The sequence below is a fragment of the Rhineura floridana genome, chromosome 2 (assembly GCF_030035675.1).
Source record: "Rhineura floridana isolate rRhiFlo1 chromosome 2, rRhiFlo1.hap2, whole genome shotgun sequence".
Classification (NCBI taxonomy): domain Eukaryota; kingdom Metazoa; phylum Chordata; class Lepidosauria; order Squamata; family Rhineuridae; genus Rhineura; species Rhineura floridana.
The window spans coordinates 231468080-231486829 of record NC_084481.1 but is presented as its reverse complement, the minus strand read 5'-3'; the positions used below and the strand labels follow the sequence as shown (position 1 = coordinate 231486829).

Here is an 18750-nt window from a genome sequence, read left to right as displayed (position 1 = left end):
GGTATGAGGGAGCTTCCTATGTCTTTGTGAAAGGAGAGCATTATGAGCATGGAAAAGAGGGGAGAGAAAACTCCTCAATGCCCATGTCCCACTTTGCAGGGTGGAGAGAGGCCAAGTGAAACTCTGTGCTCTAATTTTAGAGTGGTGCTACTGCAGGTCACAAGAGAGTCAGTTTCAAGCTTAAATCAAGTGGCCAGTCACATGTGGAAGCTGCAGAAGGGGGGGCCTGGTCACATGACAGGGTCACACACGAGGCTTCTGCAAGTGACAATTAATCTTTTTTTAATTTGGTCAAGAGCACTAAAATAGTTTGTGTGTCTTATTTTGAAAACAGAGCAAAGCAAATTTGTTGCTTTAGCGTTTCCTTTCCTGTCCCCCCACCCCATGGCATTTCCCAGCTCCCTGGACAGATGCGTTTATATATAGGGGCAGCACCACAGTAGATTCGGTAGCATTATTTTGGTGCTGGAGGAATCTCATCAGTGATTAAGGAGGTTAAGCTGCAAGCAGTGGCGACTAGTGGCTCCATGTCAGTGGGGCAATGGAATCCACTCCGGGTTTTAGTCCGAACTTCCAAGGATCTGTTCAAGGTCTCTGAGTAGGGCCTTCTCAGATATGGCTCAGCTATGGTAGGGCACAGGTGGAATCCCAGGCAGTGGGATGTCTAAAGACAGGATGATGGTGCCCTGAAAACTTCAAACGTGTTATATATGAACAGATGAAGTTGCCTTGCAGCGGCCTCCCCCTACCTGATGCCCTCTGGGCTGGGGTTGTAATCCAAAACATTTGGAGGCCATCAGGTTATGGGTGGCAGAATCAGCCCATTGGTCTTTCTGTGGCAATGTTGTGTCCTCTGGGGGGGTGTCAGTGTTTTAGGGCCAGAGGTCCCATTTGGAATTTTGAGAGAGAGTTCTGTGAGCGCCAGTTCCAAAATGGTTGCCATGAGGGCATGCCATAACAGAATAGCTGCTGTGAGGGTGTGGCTTCAGTGTAAGAGACGGTAAGCAGGTGCTCCTACAGGAGGCAGGAGTCACTGAAAATGGAAATGTGCTGCCTTCAAGTCGATCCCGACTTATGGCGACCCTGTGAATAGGGATTTCATGGTAAGGGGTATTCAGAGGGGGTTTCCCATTGCCTCCCTCTGAGGCTAGTCCTCCCCAGCTGGCTCAGCTTGCCACAGCTGCCCAAGCCAGCCCCTTCCTTGTCCGCAACTGCCAGCTGGGGGGCAACTGGGCTCCTTGGGACTATGCAGCTTGCCCACAGCTGCACAGGTGGCAGGGCACGTAACCCCTGAGCCACTCACTGTGGGGGTGATCTTTAGCTGGCCCTTGACACCCAGGAGACACGAGCGGGGATTTGAACTCACAGACTCTGGACTCCCAGCCAGGCTGTCCTCCCCACTGTGCTGTCTTTAAAAGAGGATTAGACAAATTCATGGAGGATAAGGCCACCAGTGGCTGCTAACCCTGATGGCTGTGCTTTGCTTCTACAGTCGGAGGCAGGATGCTTCTGAATACTGGTTGCAGAGGGGAGACTGTTGTTTGCGCTCAGGTCCTGCTTTTGTGGCTTCCCAGAAGAGGCATCTGGTTGGCCATTGTGAGAAGAGCATGCTGGGCTAGATGGGCCTGATCCAGCAGGCTTTTCTTATGTTAAAACAGTAACGGAACAGGAAGAGCAAACAGTCTCTTGTGCCGTGTGGATTTTTTAGGGGATATTTACTGAGACCTTTCGTGGGCAACACAGGTGTTACTGTAGGCACCATGTTGACAATCCCTGGTCTGCTACTCTGGCAGCTGATGCTGGCTGTTAACAGTTGTTTTAATTCATGTAATCAAATTCCCTGGTCTGCAGTAATTCATAGAAGTGTTTTGTTTCCATATAAATAGTATTGTTGGGGGTCCACAACTCCACTCACAATGGTGAGGTCTTCCATTGCCGCGTGGCAAGTGGGGTGCTAGCTTTTCTCTCCACCTCAACGCCAGGGAGAGGCAGAGGTTGCTGGTGCAGTTGCATCGCGCATGGCAGCGCAGCAGAGCCACCGGCAAGATCCCCACCCCGCCCTCCGGTGCCACACTTGGAGCTGGAGGGAGAGCAGGATGGGATGTAGGCTATTATCCCTGACCTGCTCCGAGTAAGGGACAAGAGGAAAGGAAGGGTCCTGGCAAACATAAATTTTGCCATGGCTACTAAGGCCAGTTAAGAATTGTGGGCCTCTGTATATTCTGTTGCTTTGACATGCACGCACACATGCCTGCTCGATCCATGATTTCACACACATGAGCATACGAGTCCCCTGGAGCCGTAGCTCAGTGGTAGAACATCTGCCTGGCATGCAGAAGGTCCCAGCTTCAATCTCTGGTGTCTCCAGGTAGGGAGCAGTGTTGGCTGGTGGCTCCATGACAGTGGGGCAGCGTAACCCGCTCCAGGTTTTAGCCTGAACTTTCAAGGAGCTGTCCAGGATGTGTGGCGAAACAAATATCTGCTCCCTAAATCTGTGCCTAGGATTAGAGCCCCCTCCCCAAGTAGATGAAGGTGGCCCACCCCTGCTTCAGATCTTTATTTATTTATTTATTTATTTATTGTATTTGTATACATTAAAAACAAATATACAAATTTAAAACAGTTCTTTTAAAAACAATTTAAAACCCAATTTAAAACAATTTAAAAAACACATGCTAAAATGCCTGGGAGAAGAGGAAAGTCTTGGCCTGGTGCCGAAAAGATAACAGTGATGGCGCCAGGCACACCTCGTCAGGGAGATCATTCCATAATTTGGGGGCCACCACTGAGAAGCGAAGTGGCCCTGGTGACCATACTTGCAGCCAAAGGCCAAAATGGCTTATGGATGCTCACTACGAAGGCAGCATTTCAATTGTCTCTCATCCCCTTTGAACCTTTTCTGTTCGTGTTTTGACGAGGCTGCACAAGTCTTTCCAAGCTGCTTGACCTGGGAAGGTGACTTCTCTCGGGCTCAGCTGTACCTGCATCCGCTCTTTGGCAGAGAGCATCTTTCCAAGAGGCGTGTTGGAGGGGCTGTCAGTTCTTTTGCGAGGGGAGGGGGGATGCTTGCAGCTATGGCCCTTCCACACACATAGAGAGCTGCATTATGCCAGGTCTGCCCAGACCAGTATTGGTCTACTCTGGCTGGCAGCAGCTCTGCGGCGACTCAGGCACAGACTCAGGGACTGAACCTTCTGCATGCAAGGCACGCACTCTGTCCATGGGCTAGAGTCCCTCACATCGCACTCCCTTTTTTGGCTTCTTATAACTATAAAGATTGGAGTGGAAGACATAACTTTCCATGTAGCAGGGAGTCATCTGTTGCAGGCTGTACCTGATGCACCTCTGGTATGGGCACAACTGTTTTCAAATCCTGAGACATAAGTAACACTAATGTGGATAGCTTGCTTCCCCTGCTGTGGAGGTGTGTCAGCCCTCAGTATTGTCCTTTCTGTCATGCATCCAGTGGGCTACCTGTCTTTTTTTCTCTCCTTTTTTTTAAGTGCTACGTGTTCACCTTAACCATATCCTCTCCAAATTCACAAACATATCAAAAACAGTTACATATTTTGCTCTGCAGCTTTGGGGAGAAGGAGTGGGGTTTTTTGTGTGTGTGATGTTACAGACGCTAGCCAGTAGGCACGCTCTTCAGCCAGCTTTTACCCAGTTCAAATTGAGACATGCTGAAAATCTGCAGGATAATTTTTCTTGGCCCCAGTTTTAGAAACTTGTCTGCATGAAAGGCAGCAATTGCGATGGTGGCATCATCTCATCTCATCTCATCATGACTGAAATGTTTTATCATTTATTCCCAGGTTAGCACAGCTGAGAAAGGAGATGCTGCTAATGTATTTCTAGATGGACCACCAGTCTGACTCTCTCTTTATTTTGCTTTGCTTCTATTACATGATTTGAAGATGAGCAACCAAGACTTTTTAGTTGATGAAGGTTATATTTGGGGGGGGGGTATTTTTTCATTTTCTTTCGTAAATTACATCTTACCGTTCTCTTCAAGCCATGCGCCTTCTCCAACTTGGTGTCCTTCAAATATATTTATTTATGTGTTTATTTAATAGCCCACCTTTCCTCTAAAAAGGTGGTGTTTTGGACTACACCTCCCATCAGTTCCAGCCAGCATGGCCATATGGTACTGTGGCTGATGGAAGTTGAGGTCCAAAACATCTGGAAGACACCAGGACATTTTTTCCCCCATGAATACCTTTGTAGACATGCTTGTCTTCATCTCTGGTGTTTTGTCTTGCCTGAGGAAATAGTCTGAAAGCACTTGGAAGAAAAAAGAGCACGCTACAGGGTGTGTTCATAAGCTGAAAACAAGAGCGTAATAAAACAGCAATTTAAGCGCAGTTTGCTAACAACTGGAACCCTTAAATGCACCACCGTAGGAGTGTGTAGGAATGATACCCCATTTGCTGCTGCGCTGCTCTTTGATTCCTAGGGCTGTGTTTTTGTCCTTTTTTAAAAAGCAAAAACAAAAATAATCCTTGTGGTCTTTAATTATAGTCCTTGCTGGTTGTTATAAATTGCTGTCTTGTTTGTAAATGGTAGAAAAATCACAGAGGGATTTTTTTTCTGCGTCGATTCCCCTTCCTGCCGCATTTGTATTCATTACTTATTCACGTTCTTACAGAAGCGTATGAGCCCATTGAGGGCAGCCTCCTCCTTACTGTGAAACTTCTAATGTTGTGCTTTCCCCCCCCTCTTTGTTTCAACACAACTGACTAAGGACGCAGTCCTATAGGTACTTAGGCTGGGCTGAAGGGAGTTAGGATATGATGGATCTCTGGCTGGGTCCTGGCTCTAAGTCCTTCTTAGAATTCTACTGTTTCTCTACCAAAATTGCATGTGCAGTTTGAAGCATGCCAAAAAAAGTAAACAGCCTCCTCCAGCCTGGCGCCCTCCAGAATCATAGAAGAGTTGGAAGGGGTCTATAAGGCCATCTAGTCCAACCCCCTGCTCAATGGAGGAATCCAAATCAAAGCATTCCCGACAGATGGCTGCCTCTTGAATGCCTCCAGTGTCGGAGAGCCCACTACCTCTCTAGGTAATTGATTCCACTGTCGTATGGCTCTAACAGTTAGTAAGTTTTTCTTGATGTCCAGTTGAAATCTGGCTTCCTGCAACTTGAGCCCATTATCCGTGTCCTGCACTCTGGGACTATAGAGAAGAGATCCCAGCCCTCCTCTATGTGACAACCTTTCATGTACTTGAAGAGTGCTATCATATCTCTCCTCAGTCTTCTCTTCTCCAGGCTAAACATGCCCAGTTCTTTCAGTCTCTCCTCATAGGGCTTTGTTTCCTGTCTCCTGATCATCCTTGTTGCCCTCTTCATCCACGCTCAGCCGTGGCTGAGCTGACAAACCCTGCCCTTCCCAGTTCAGCCAGGGCTCAGCCAAGATTGGCATAAGGTAAGCCAGTATAAGTCCCCAAAAAGGCCTTCCAGGGATGTAGTGGTGCCGGACCTAAGGGAGGGCGACTTGCGCTGTATCCTGCATCACATGATCAAGCTGGCCTCCAGTCCTGGCATAAATTAAGCCAGGAAGAAGGGTGGTCTGAGTAAAATTCATCAGCATATTAGTGTGAATTTCTCTTAATAAACACACATTTGTATGCAGAAATCTAGAGAACTGAATTTAAATGGTAGAAAAATCACAGAGGGATTTTTTTTCTGCATGGATTCCCCCTCCAGATATATTGGACTACAAGTCCCATCAGCCTCTGCAAAAATTGCCAAAACTCAGGGACCAAGGGAGTTGCACTCCAACGACACCTGTAGGATACCAGGTTGGGAAGAGTGCAATAAAAGATAAAACTGAAGCAAATGTAAGTGCATCCTGGGCTTTCCAGATGCAGTTGACGGGTGCAGAGGAATCCCAGAAGTTGGCCGGACAGTGGAGACCCATCCCTGGGCCTTCACTTAATGGGCAGATTGGGAGAGAGGAGAACTGGGCTGCCCGTTGCTGCTTTGAGAGCAGAGGGTGAATACACTTCTTATAATGAGTGAGAGGTCAGTGTGGATCATGCCTTTGGGCCCCTTCCAAGCAGAGCTTGGAAAAGTTACTTTTTTGAACTACAGCTCCCATCAGCCCCAGCCAGCATGGCCACTGGATTAGGCTGATGGGAGTTGTAGTTCAAAAAAGTAACTTTTCCAAGCTCTGCTTCCAAGCCTGTCAAGATGGCACTGTCTAGTGGAAAGAACTGCTGAAAGGGTGAAACCAGCCTCTTTGTTAAGTGAATGGCCATAGCCAAGGCTGTTTTGTTGTTGTTATGTGCCTTCAGGTCCATTAGGACTTATGGCAACCCTGTGAATCAGCAACCTCCAAGAGCATCTGTCATAAACCACCCTGTTCAGATCTTGTAAGTTCAGGTCTGTGGCTTCCTTTATGGAATCAATCCATCTCTTGTTTGGTCTTCCTCTTTTTTACTCCCTTCTGTTTTCCCCAGCATTATTGTCTTTTCTAGTGAATCACGTCTTCTCATTATGTGTCCAAAGTATGAGAACCTCAGTTTCATCATTTTAGCTTCTAGTGACAGTTCTGGTCTAATTTGTTCTAACACCCAATTATTTGTCTTTTGCGCAGTCCATGGTATGTGCAAAGCTCTCCTCCAACACCACATTTCAAATCAGTTCATTTTTCTCTTAGCCACTTTTTTCACTGTTCAACTTTCACACCCATACATAGAGATCAGGAATACCATGGTCTGAATTATCCTTTTTTCACTGTCCGCCAAGCCTGTTAAACATCCTTTTTACATGTCTAAAGGGTTGGTCAAGCACAGATGTGTTGCCATAGAACCAACAAACTAGCAATGCCTCAAGAAGGAGGTAGGCCTTCCCCAGCCCGTCACCTGCCTGGATGCCATGTCATCCTAGGGATAGTAAAACTAGTACAGGAGCTAGTCTGGGCTCACCTCATCTAGAGCTGGGAAGCCACAGAGGGCAGGACTTGCTCTCTGTGCTGAATCCAAAGCTGTGACATTGGGAGTCTCCCAGGAAACCTAATGAGGGAGCAAGATCTGATAGAGTGTCAGTGATGTGGATCCCCACATCTTATGCTCAGCTTGTATACTGTATCACTAATAGGCAAAAAACCTTGCGGTTTAAGAGCGTAATTATAGCCCACAGATGTTTCTATCAAACTTTAAAAAGCAGGGAGATTGGGCAGCTATAGCGAATGCCCCAGGGGAGCAGGAGACCTGACCTCCTCTCTGAGATATTGGACTGCCCTACAAATTGGTAAAAATGCAAACACAATTTGGGTTGGTCTTTCACAGTCCAACCCACTTCCTATGTAGCTTGGAAGAATTTGGTAACATGTGCCTCTGAGCATACGGTGAGTGGTGGCAACACCTGCCGTCGCCAAAGATGGAGAATTATATTTTTGTATGTTTGTTGGTGTTCTTCTTACTTTGCTTCTTTCCTGTTTCTACAGAGAATCTAAAATAGAAAATTTTATTTCCCTCATTATTCATCCTAGAAATCTGTCAAATTTATTTTTATTAATTTCAAATCCTTTTTATTGGTCAGTGTCTTATGATGGTGAAGATAGCCTTTTGTGTTTCATACTGGAGTTCATGTTCTGTTTCTATTTTGGGTACATTAACAGTTGAATCTAAAACTGCAGTTTGATGTAAAATCAGACAGATTACAATATGTTGCTACTTAAGCAATGACTCTAGCTGTTGGGGAAAAAAGAGGATACATGTATTCAGCCTGCTATATTTAAACCACTTCATTTAAGGCCAGGTGGGCATGGTCAATTAAAACATACAGCACATGTAGAATTTTGCTAGAATATATTTCACCTCCACCTGTTGTATCTTGTGCAAACTGAGTCACTCCTGATGTCCACTGGAGACTATTCTGCAGAATAGTCAGTGCTGTTATTCCACAATTATTTTTGGAGTTTGTTTAGTGTAAATTTTGCAAAGTGTTGCTGTACTTCACATATTCACAGAAATAGAAACGAAAGAAAATGATTTCCTATAGGAAACTTCACTAAAATTGCAAAGTAAATCAGACATATTTAAAGTGACCATCTGAACTATATCAACTGTATTAATAATGTTGCTTCCTCCCTGCTAAAATAAGATCAGCACAGCACATGTCTTGTTTCTATTATTTGGACTGATTGCAGGTGTTGCCACCACTCACCATATGCTCAGAGGCACATGTTACCAATTTCTTCCAAGCTACATAGGAAGTGGATTGGACTGTGAAAGACCAACCCAAATTGTGTTTGCATTTTGACAAATTTGTAGGGTGGTACAATACCTCAGAGAGGAGGTCAGGTCTCCTGCTCCCCTAGTGCATTCACTATAGCTGCCCAATTTCCCTGCATTTTAAAGTTTGATAGAAATATCTGTGGGCTATAGTTATGTTCTTAAACCTCAAGGTTTTTTGCCTATTAGTGAATTTCTCTGCTTTTTAATCCAGGAGGTAAGAAATGTGATCCTGTGTAAGTTTGCTGAGAATGGATTGATCCTTTACATGCTTATTGAGTTCGGTAGGATTTACTCCCCTGCAATCATGCTTAGGATAGGTAAAACTGACCACAGGGGATGGGGAGGGGAGGGGAGGAGGAAGAGGGGAGGAGGAGGAGGAGGGAGGGGAGGGAGGGCAGAGGGGAGGAGGGGGATGGGAGCAGGCAGGAAGAGGAGGGGAGGAGAAGGGCAGGTTTGATCATTTGCATGTTTATTGAGAACAGTGGGATTTACTCCCATGCAATCATGCTTAGGATAGGTAAAACTGACCATGGGGGAGGAGGAGGGGAAGGGGGAAGGAGCAGATTGGAGGGGGGCAAGGGGAGGGGAGGGCAGGTTTGATCATTTGCATTCTTATAGAGTTCAGTGGTATTTACTCCCATGCAATCATGCTCAAGATAGGTAAAACTGACCATGGGGAGGAGGAAGGGGAGGGGGAGGAGGGTGAAGGGGAAGGAGAGGATTGGGAGGGGGAGGAGGGTGAAGGGGAAGGAGAGGATTGGAAGGGGAAGGGGAGGGAGGGGGAAAGGAAGGGGGAGGGAAGGGGCAAGAGGGAGGGGATAGGATGGAGGACAAGGCAGGGTGGGTTTGATCATTTGCATACTTTTGAGTTCAGTGGGATTTATTTCTGTGCAGTCATGTTTGAAAATGGAAATGGACTGCCTTAAAGCCGATCCTGACTTATGGCGACCCTATGAATAGGGTTTTCATGGTAAATGGTATTCAGAGGTGGTTTTACCATTGCCTTCCTCTGAGGATGAGAGGTCACCCAGTGAGCTTCGTGGTTGTGTGGGGATTCAAACCCTGGTCTCCCAGGTCGTAGTCCAGCACCGACCTCGGGGAGGAGCAGGGAGGGTTGGTGGAGGGGGAGGGGAGGAGATTGGGTGGGTGGGCACTGGGCAGAAGGGAAGCCCCTTTCCAAAAGGAAAACACTGTTAACAGTATAATTGCTTCTCAGCCTTTCCCCCAACTTTTTATTCTACAGCAGGCACATGTAGCCTCCCACCCAAATTTAAACCAAAGCTGTCCCTGGCCACATCCACACCAGGCCTTTATTTCACTTTAGGCAGTCATGGCTTCTCCGAAAGAATCCTGGGAAGTGTAGTAAGTGAAGGGTGCTGAGCGTTGCTAGGAGACGCCCTGTTCCCATCACAGAGCGTCAGTCAGAGTGGCTCACTGTTAAACCAGTCTGGCCACTGGAGCTCTGTCAGTGGAATAGGAGTCTCCTCTCAGCACCCTTCACAAACTACACTTCCCAGGATTCTCTGGGGGAAGCCATGACTGTCTCACGTGAAATCAAAGTCTGGTGTGGGTGTGGCCCCCTGATTAGGCAAGCCCAGCAGCTGTGAGTCTGGTTTTTAGAACTCTGACCGTTGGTTCTTACTGAGCATGCCCGATACTATCATTGGGTTCAAGCCAACATTTCTTAAATTAATTAAAAATCAGCCAGGCATTTTTTAAACTTTTAAACTGCAGAAGATGAAGGTCAGAGTATGGGGCAAGGTCAGTATTAGGATTACAGGTACTCTGTGAACATGGCTGATTTTTAATGAATTTCAACAGATTATGAGAACTCTGACAGAAAAAAATCCAAAAGGGCTCTGGTTTCCCCCCCCTCTTTTTAGACTTTGAACTCTCGATTCTCTCTGACTGTTTTGTTTATTGCCATGAAAATTGAGAGGGTTGTTAAGGAAGTGTTTCTGAGTTCAGACTATAGGTTTTGTTTTGAAATGAGCTTATGGGAAGCATCAGAATGGCATGGGGGTATTTTCAGTTTAACATTGCGGAATGTGAAAAATCCACGCTGGCTATAGTATATAGCCACTCTCTTGGCTGTATAATATGTGTAAATAAAGCCATACATCATCAGGACACCACAGTCTCCATTGGCCTCATTCCAAGGAAACCAAAATGGAGGTAAATGCTGGCACCCCTGAAGTCTCTTGCCACTCGGAGATTGGGGTGTGTGAAACCCTAGACTTCGAAGCATGTCTCTAGTTTTAATACAGAAAAACACTCAGGTGTCAGAAATGTAGGAAGTCCCGTTCTAAAGGGCTGCCTTTATGAACATTCTTAACAAGCTGCTCAGTGGTCTGTAGTGTTATATATCTTATTACAAACTACCCTGAAATGTCCAGTTGAATTTTCAGCTAGTGGTGTTTTGTGGAGTGGGGAGGGGGAGCGTGAAGCTTGAGAGAGCTCTGTGGGTTTGGGACATGTGCGTTATGTTGGAGGTGGCTGTATGACAGCCATAGGGACTGTGTGGGTCTCAGGCAATTTAAGCACAAATGTGCCAGTGAATTGGGACGCTTGTCATTTTTTTTCTCCTACGCAGTCATTCCGCTTCCTTCCTTCCTTCTCAACTCAGCGAGCCCTCACTTTTATCTATGACCCAGCTATAACCCACGTACAGAGGCATTTGGCCCTCTGTCAGCTTGTCTGCCCTCTGCTCTGAGTGGAATTTGTACAATGTTAGCACAAGGCAGGGATGAATGTAATCCTGGGCAACCCATGGACTCAGAATTGCAACTAGAATTATGAATGGTATTCTGGGAAAGCAGGATTGGGAGGTTGTTTTGAGCCCCCCCCCCCGCCTTTTTTTGTCAGAATGGACAAAAATCACCAAAAGAAAAGAGTGTTGAGTGAAGCCAAGCTTTGTATTTCTACTTATATTTATAAACAACAGTGAATATTCATTGCTTGATATCCAGTGCTATCCTAAATATGTTTACTCAAAAGTAAGGCCCTATGTGGGACTTACTCCCATGTAAATAAGCATAGACTTGCATCCTTGCCCAGGAAAAGAGACTTTGTACCTCCTAGCAGGGTTCACTAACGATATATAATTTATTAAAGTACTTTTTACTGTTTTAGAAAGTGTTACGTGATACCTTGCTTATTTAATGGATAACTTACTCTCCTTTCAGTATTTGTGTTAGTCTGTATTAGGATGGCAATTAAAAACTAATTAAACTTTCAAAACATTCAAACAGAGTTTTTTTCTTCCAAACGTAGATTTCCATCTGTCTCCTTATTAACAGACACTGAGGAAGACCATTTACTTGCAGATCCAGTGCCCAGTAGCAGTCAAAAGCAAAATGCTGGCAATTAGTAGAAAGTGCTTTCCCAGTGGATAAGAAGTAAATGTTCATGTTATTAAGCCCGAGCCCAGGCTTGTAGTTTGCCTCCTCCAGACAAGCTACGAGTGGTTAGCCGTAGAACAAACCTTGGCTACAGCCTGTGGTTTGTTGGAACAAGATAAACCACAAGCCTGGTTTCAGACATAACTCTAAACCAAACCATGGCTTAGTTCACAGCAGTGCAGCAGCAAGACCAGAGTAGGAGCAGAGCAGCTGCCATCCCCCCTCAGGGAGCCTACACGTTCATGGTAAGCCATAGTTTGGCTTTGCGTTAACACAAGAACCATGTCTGAGTGATAGTTCTGCTATTCTTTGTTGAATTTGAATTTTTTTACGTTTGCCATGATATAAAGAATCCCCAATGTAAGAACATAAGAAGAGCCTGCTGGATCAGGCCAGTGGCCCATCTAGTCCAGCATCCTGTTCTCACAGTGGCCAACCAGGTGCCTGGGGGAAGCCCGCAAGCAGGACCCGAGTGCAAGAACACTCTCCCCTCCTGAGGCTTCCGGCAACTGGTTTTCAGAAGCATGCTGCCTCTGACTAGGGTGGCAGAGCACAGCCATCATGGCTAGTAGCCATTGATAGCCCTGTCCTCCATGAATTTGTCTAATCGTCTTTTAAAGCCAATTTTTAAAAAGGGATCCAGGGGGTGGGGGTGTAGCATATGAATACTTATTTCTTCCTCTGGCCCACAAATGATCAGTACATTTATTTATTTTATTTATTATTTAATTTGTATCCTGCCCTTCCTCCCAGCAGGAGCCCAGGGTGTCAAACAAAGCGCTAAAAACACTTTAAAACATCATGAAAACAGATCTTAAAATACATTAAAACAAAACAGCTTTAAAAACATTTAAATTTTAAAAAAACTTTTTAAAAGGGTTAAAAAACATTATTAAAAAACATATTAAGCAATTCTAACACAGACGCAGACTGGGATAGGTCTCAACCTAAAAGGCTCGTTGAAAGAGGAAAGTCTTCAAAAGGCGTCGAAAAGATAGCAGGGATGGCGCCTGCCTAATATTCAAATATTCAAGTATGTGTGGGGCTATGACCCTGGGATATATCTTTTCTGACTGCGTCCTTGAGTCAGTGCCGTAACCAAGCATGCCTTCCTGGGACAACAGTGCAGGTAATACAGGTGTGGTTTCTTTACTGTTCCTCCTTTCAATATCAGGAGTAGGAAACTGGCATATTAATTCTTTTTCAGTCCTTGGTCTTTTTTTCGAAAGCTCGATTCTGCAAAGCCCTTTCTGTTTTACACCCAGGAGGGATTTCCTCCCTGCTTCTTTCTCACATGCATTGTATTGCACTGGTCTGTCTTCTATGAGGAAAGAAGCAGCCTTCACACGGAAATAGGTACAGGGCTTTTCATTTAAATTAAGCCATTGTTTGTTGATGTGGTAGTTCTGCATGTTTCCCACCTGGATGTTCTGCGTGACTCAGAAATCTACACACTTCCACAGAGAGTTCGGTTTCCCTGATTGGTTGCGTTTGGACTCTTCCCCCACCCCAGGGAGAAAAGGAAAACAATCAGACTGTGTTTCTTGTCCTTGTCTTGCAAAGCCGCCTCAAATTTACAGGGTGTTTGAATCTCCTTTATTTGCTCACTCGGGTTGTTTGCTGATTTCACAACTCTTTTCCTCTCTCGTTTTGCCCCATGACAGGAATCATTAACCAATGGCAGCAAGAATCGAAGGACAAAGTGATTTCTCTGTTGTTAACTCACCTGCCTTTGCTGAAGCCGGGGAATATCGAGGCAAAAGTAGAGTACATGAAGCTGCTTCCCAAAATCCTGGCTCACTCAATTGAACACAGTCAGCACATAGAGGAGAGCAGGCAACTCCTGTCTTATGCTTTGATCCATCCCGCCACTTCCCTGGAGGACAGGAGCGCCCTGGCCATGTGGCTGAATCACTTGGAGGACCGCACGTCGGGCACCTTTGGCGGCCCAAATAGAGGCCGGTCCGACTCGGTGGATTATGGGCAGTCGCACTACTATCACCAAAGACAGAACTCGGACGATAAGCTCAATGGGTGGCAGAGTTCGTGGGACTCCGGCATATGCGTGAACGCCCCCAGCTGGCAGGATAAAAACCTGGGGTGTGAGAACGGCCACTTGCCTCTCTATTCTTCCTCTTCTGTCCCCACGACCATCAACACGATTGGAACAGGCACAGGCACAAGTAAGTTGGGGACATCTACGTGGTTGGCGGTTTCCATTGATAGCAGGGCTCAAGAACAAGATGGCCACATGGCTCAAACGGTGGAGTTATGTCGTCACCTGTGTTACACCGAGAGGCTGAGCCCGTTAGACAGAGGTGACGATTCAGTAGGAGGCACTCCTGAACAAGCCTAATTGAAATGAATGGGAGCTGTCTGAGGGCCCCTGCAACACCCATGGGCCGCTCCTGTTCAGTTCATTGGATCTTGCACAAAAGGGCTTCCCGGTGGATCGTGCCCAAAGAGATCATTACAGAAAATAATCTAATTCAACAGGTGTGGAGGATACTTGTGTAAATTATTTGCATCTGACAATGCAAGCCATTATCTATACAATTTCATGTGGCAGTAAAGGTTGTTTTCAACTCAGTTCTACTCAGAGTACACCCATTGAAGTTTACGAAAACCCCATTAGTCATCTCTATTAACTTTAATGGATCTACTCTGAGTAAGACTAGCACTGAATACCCCTCTAAGTTTGTGTACTAAAGCACACCCATGCTACCTCTGTTCCACATTTCATGTCACCGCTGTACTTCAGTTTCTCGGGACTAATCTTTACCTGTGCCCCATCTGTTCAGTGTGATTCATGGGTGATATCCAGCTAAGTTTTACTCAGAGTAGACCCATTGAAATGAGCGAAACTAAGTTAGTCACGTCCATTAATTTCAGTGGATCTAAGCTGAGTATGAGAGCCAGTGTGGTGTAGTGGTTAGAGCAGTGGTTCTCAATCTTTTTTGGTTCGCAGCGCACTGTAAAACATATAAAAAATTTCTGGCACACTTTGTGTACAATTTTAAAAATATATTAATATATTTTAAACTATGAATAAAAATAACTTAAACTATAGAAAACTATTACTTACCCTATACAAATGGGTTTCTTCTCATTTTTAAAATATACTTTCATAATATTTGAGGCACACCACCTCTTAGGGCGCACCAGTGTGCCTGGGCACACCGTTTGAGAATCACTGGGTTAGAGTGTTGGACTATGACCTGGGAGACACTGGTTCGAATCCCCACACAGCCATGAAGCTCCCTGGGTGACCTTGGGCCAGTCACGGCCTCTCAGCCTCAGAGGAAGGCAATGGTAAACCACCTCAGAATACCACTTACCATGAAAACCCTATTCATAGGGTCGCCATAAGTCGGGATCGACTTGAAGGCAGTCCATTTCCACTAATTATCACCTAGCTGGGTGCATCAATGGCCATGAGAGCCAGTGTGGTGTAGTGGTTAGAGTGTTGGACTACGGCCTGGGAGACCAGGGCTCGAATCCCCACAGAGCCATGAAGCTCACTGGGTGACCTTGGGCCAGTCACGGCCTCTCAGCCTCAGAGGGAGGCAACGGTAAACCCCCTCTGAATGCCACTTACCATGAAAACTCTATTCACAGGGTCGCCATAAGTCGGAATCGACTTGAAGGCAGCCCATTTCCATTTTCCAAGCTGAGTATGAGTAACACTGGAAACAGCCCTATGGTTTTTTTTAAATTATTAGTATTTAAAGCACATAGTAGAGAACCATCCTCAGCACCTCCAGATGTTCTTGGACTCAAGTTCCCATCAGCCCCAGCCCAGAATGGCCAGTGGGTTAAGTATGATGGGAAATGGAGTTCAACAGCATCTGGACGGACCACAGGTTCCCCACTCCTGATTTAAGGAAACACTGTTTTTGTACAACTTCCAGAGCAGTAGCCATGCCCATCTATTGCAAAAAATAAATCTTGTAGCTTCTTCATTATGACATTTTGTTTCTAGTCCAATTTGTTTAATGGCATAGTAAATAAATGTGTTAGACTTTATATTTGTTTGTTATGTGCCTCCAAGTCGACTACAACTTATGGTGACCCTATGAATCAGTGACATCCAAGAGCATCTGTCATGAACCACCCTGTTCAGATCTTGTAAGTTCAGGTCTGTGGCTTCTTTTATGGAATCAATCCATCTCTTGTTTGGCCTTCCTCTTTTTCTCCTTCCTTCTGTTTTTCCCAGCATTATTGTCTTTTCTAGTGACTCATGTCTTCTCATGATGTGTCCAAAGTATGATAACCTCAGTTTCATCATTTTAGCTTCTAGTGATAGTTCTGGTTTAATTTGTTCTAACACCCAATTATTTGTCTGAATTTCTTGCTGGCTGTGTACAGCCCCTTTGTACACACACACAGCTTCATATATTTCATGAATGACCTGGGTTCCAACATTGTAGAGAAAGTTGGGCTTAGTTTCTATTACACAAAATTACCAAACAATTTCGCTGAGCCAGGTTTAGATTCTACCAAAAGGAATTAGGAGACAATTCATAACTTAACAGTTTGTAGGCAATTTCACAACATGCTTAAGAATGGCTGTGTGGCTGCTTCCATATTCAGTTGGTGCTGCAGGCTTTTCACATTTTATAGGGCAGAAGATATAGATCAGCAGTGGGGAACCTCCATCCCATGGGCCTAATTAGGCCCACCAGAATCCCCCATTTGGCCCACAAGGCCACGCCATGCCCACCTGACCCACACCTGACGTCCTGTAAGATGTGAACTGTGGAGCAGGTAAAGGCACAGTTGGGCTAAAAGGGAGTTTTGCAGGCACCCAATCAACTGATGGGTGAGTCTTGCAAAGCACAGTGCATAGCAGGTGCCAATCAGCTGAGTCTTGCAAAGCACAGTGCATAGCAGGTGCCAATCAGCTGAGTGGTGAGTCTTGCAAAGCACAGTGCATAGCAAGTGCCAATCAACTGAGTGGTGAGTCTTGCAAAGCACAGTGCATAGCAGGTGCCAATCAGCTGAGTGGTGAGTCTTGCAAAACACTGTGCATGGCCTGTACCTTTGCCTACATAGTTTGGTTTCAAACTGTGTAGCCATAAATGTGTCACCTGACATCACTGTGACTTCAGGACATTGGCAGGTAAATGTCCCCGCTCACCTGTCAAATTTGGCCCATTGTGGTGGGGTAGAGGAGATAACCGGCTGGATCCAGTTCCTCATCCCTGCTCCAGGGCATCAGAAAATTGTCCAGTGCACATTTTTCTGGAAAATCCGCATCACTTGTGTCCCTATACATATATACACACAAACATGTATGCGCCATCTCCTGCTGCCACATCCTGCGTCCTCCTGTGGATGTGCAACTTTTTTGTCCTTACAGAAAGCGAGTAGTAACATCTAACAAGAGCGTAGTCTCAGCCATTGCAGAATGGAAAAGCCGGTCAGTAACAAAGTGCAAAGATGAACGTATTGTTTTCAAGGCACACGTCGTCGTTGCCTGCAGTTTTCCTCAGCAGTCTGTTCAAAGGCATACTGTTTATCTAATATCTCCACGTTTCCCATGGCGAAGAGCTGTATGCAGCTCCAGAAAACCCACAGTGGGCCTTTTCTCTCAAAATAAACTCACCTCTGCACCCTTATTACTGATTTTTATCTTTGGGCTGTTGCAAAGCCGCGCATTCAGGGAGACGGGTGCAGTGGGCAGCAGCCCAGTTCATGTTTGCATGTGTTGTGGCAGATAGACATAACAGTTACAGCCGTCTCCAGTGCATCAAAGCCAGTGGCTGCATGTCAACGCACAGGGAAACCTTTCTTTGTGGCGAGGCACTGTCTGGCCTCCCCATCCATGTGTGGGAAATGCACAATTAAATGATGTGAGAGCATCACAGTTGCTGTTGGCGGGGGCTTTCTGCTTCTGATTCCTCTTTCCAAAGTCTTGAAACCAGCACTATGCTTTGTTTTTGTTTTTAAGGAGGAAAGCCAGTTCCAGGTTCATAATTAATCTTTACTATTTTCCTGTGACTGGGCCTAAACTTAATTATGATCTGTTTTTTACCAAACAAAATCCATATCCCCTGCTAGCTTCAATGGGGAATGCTGAAGATTAAACAACAAACTTGCAGTTATTAAATTGCAGTCATTGTAATCACTGAATAAAATGCAGGAGTATCATGGAGAATAGCAGAGCAGCCTGAACTCCCAGATCCAGTGGCTGGAGAGGTTAGGATGGGGCAGAAGCCTTCCTCCATTGGCAGGTCCTTGGGTTGGAATGACTGTTCTCCATTTAGGGACGGGCCATAGTTCAGGGACTGAGCATCTGCTTTGCATGCACAAGGTCCCAGGTTTAGTCCCCAGAAGCATCTCCAGGTTGTGCTGGGAGTGTCCCCTATCTGAAACCCCCTGGAGAGCTGCTGCTGCTGCTCAGTGTAGATCTTCGGCAGGAACCAGCTGGGGCAGATGGAAAATTGCAAGTTCAGTTTTCCACATTTCCACCTCAGTTTGCAATTTTGTTTAAATCCTTGTGAAATTCATGACCATTTTAGCACACATTTCTCCTAATATATATATATATTTGTATCCAATTTTGCCTTACCTCCCTTGTAGACTGTGGGAATGCTGTGGACATAATATATCTTGACTTCAGCAAAGCTTTTGACAAAGTGCCCCATGATATTCTCATTAGCAAGCTAACTAAATGTGGGCTGGATGGAACAACTGTCCTGTGGATCCACAGTTGGCTACAGAATCAGACTTGAAGAGTGATTATCAATGGTTCCTTCTCAAAATGGGGGGGTAATGGGGGGTGCTGCAGGGCTTGGTCCTGGGCCTAGTGCTCTTCATTTTTTTTAATGACTTGCATGAGAAGGTACAGGGAATGCTTGTCAGATTTGCAGATGATATAAAATTGGGAGGGATAGCTAATACCTTGGAAGACAGAAACAAAATTCAAAGGGATATTGATAGGCTGGAGCATTGGGCTGAAAACAACAGAACGACATTTAACAGGGATAAATGCAAAGTTCTACACCTAGGAAAAAGAAACCAAATGCACAGTTACAAGATGGGGGATACTTGGCTCAGCAATACTACATGCAAGAAGGATCTTGGGATTGTAGTTGATCAC

At 45.5% G+C, this 18750-nt stretch overlaps 2 protein-coding genes and 1 non-coding gene across 7 annotated transcripts in view; 2 read left to right on the top strand and 1 right to left on the bottom strand.

The window, feature by feature from the left end:
- GMFB (glia maturation factor beta) overlaps positions 1 to 18750 on the bottom strand; it is a 510168-nt gene that overhangs the window by 164904 nt on the left and 326514 nt on the right. The gene's annotated exons all lie outside the window — the stretch shown is intronic.
- The window catches only part of SAMD4A (sterile alpha motif domain containing 4A), a 188955-nt gene that overhangs the window by 93950 nt on the left and 76255 nt on the right, over positions 1 to 18750 (top strand). For all 5 annotated transcript variants that reach the window (XM_061612518.1, XM_061612516.1, XM_061612519.1 and 2 more), the window contains one exon: positions 13310 to 13828. In XM_061612518.1, coding sequence (XP_061468502.1) covers positions 13310 to 13828 — 519 coding nt within the window. The remainder of the gene's footprint in view (positions 1 to 13309; positions 13829 to 18750) is intronic.
- On the top strand, positions 2296 to 2367 carry TRNAA-GGC (transfer RNA alanine (anticodon GGC)). The gene has a single exon. It is a non-coding gene; the product is annotated as a tRNA-Ala (tRNA).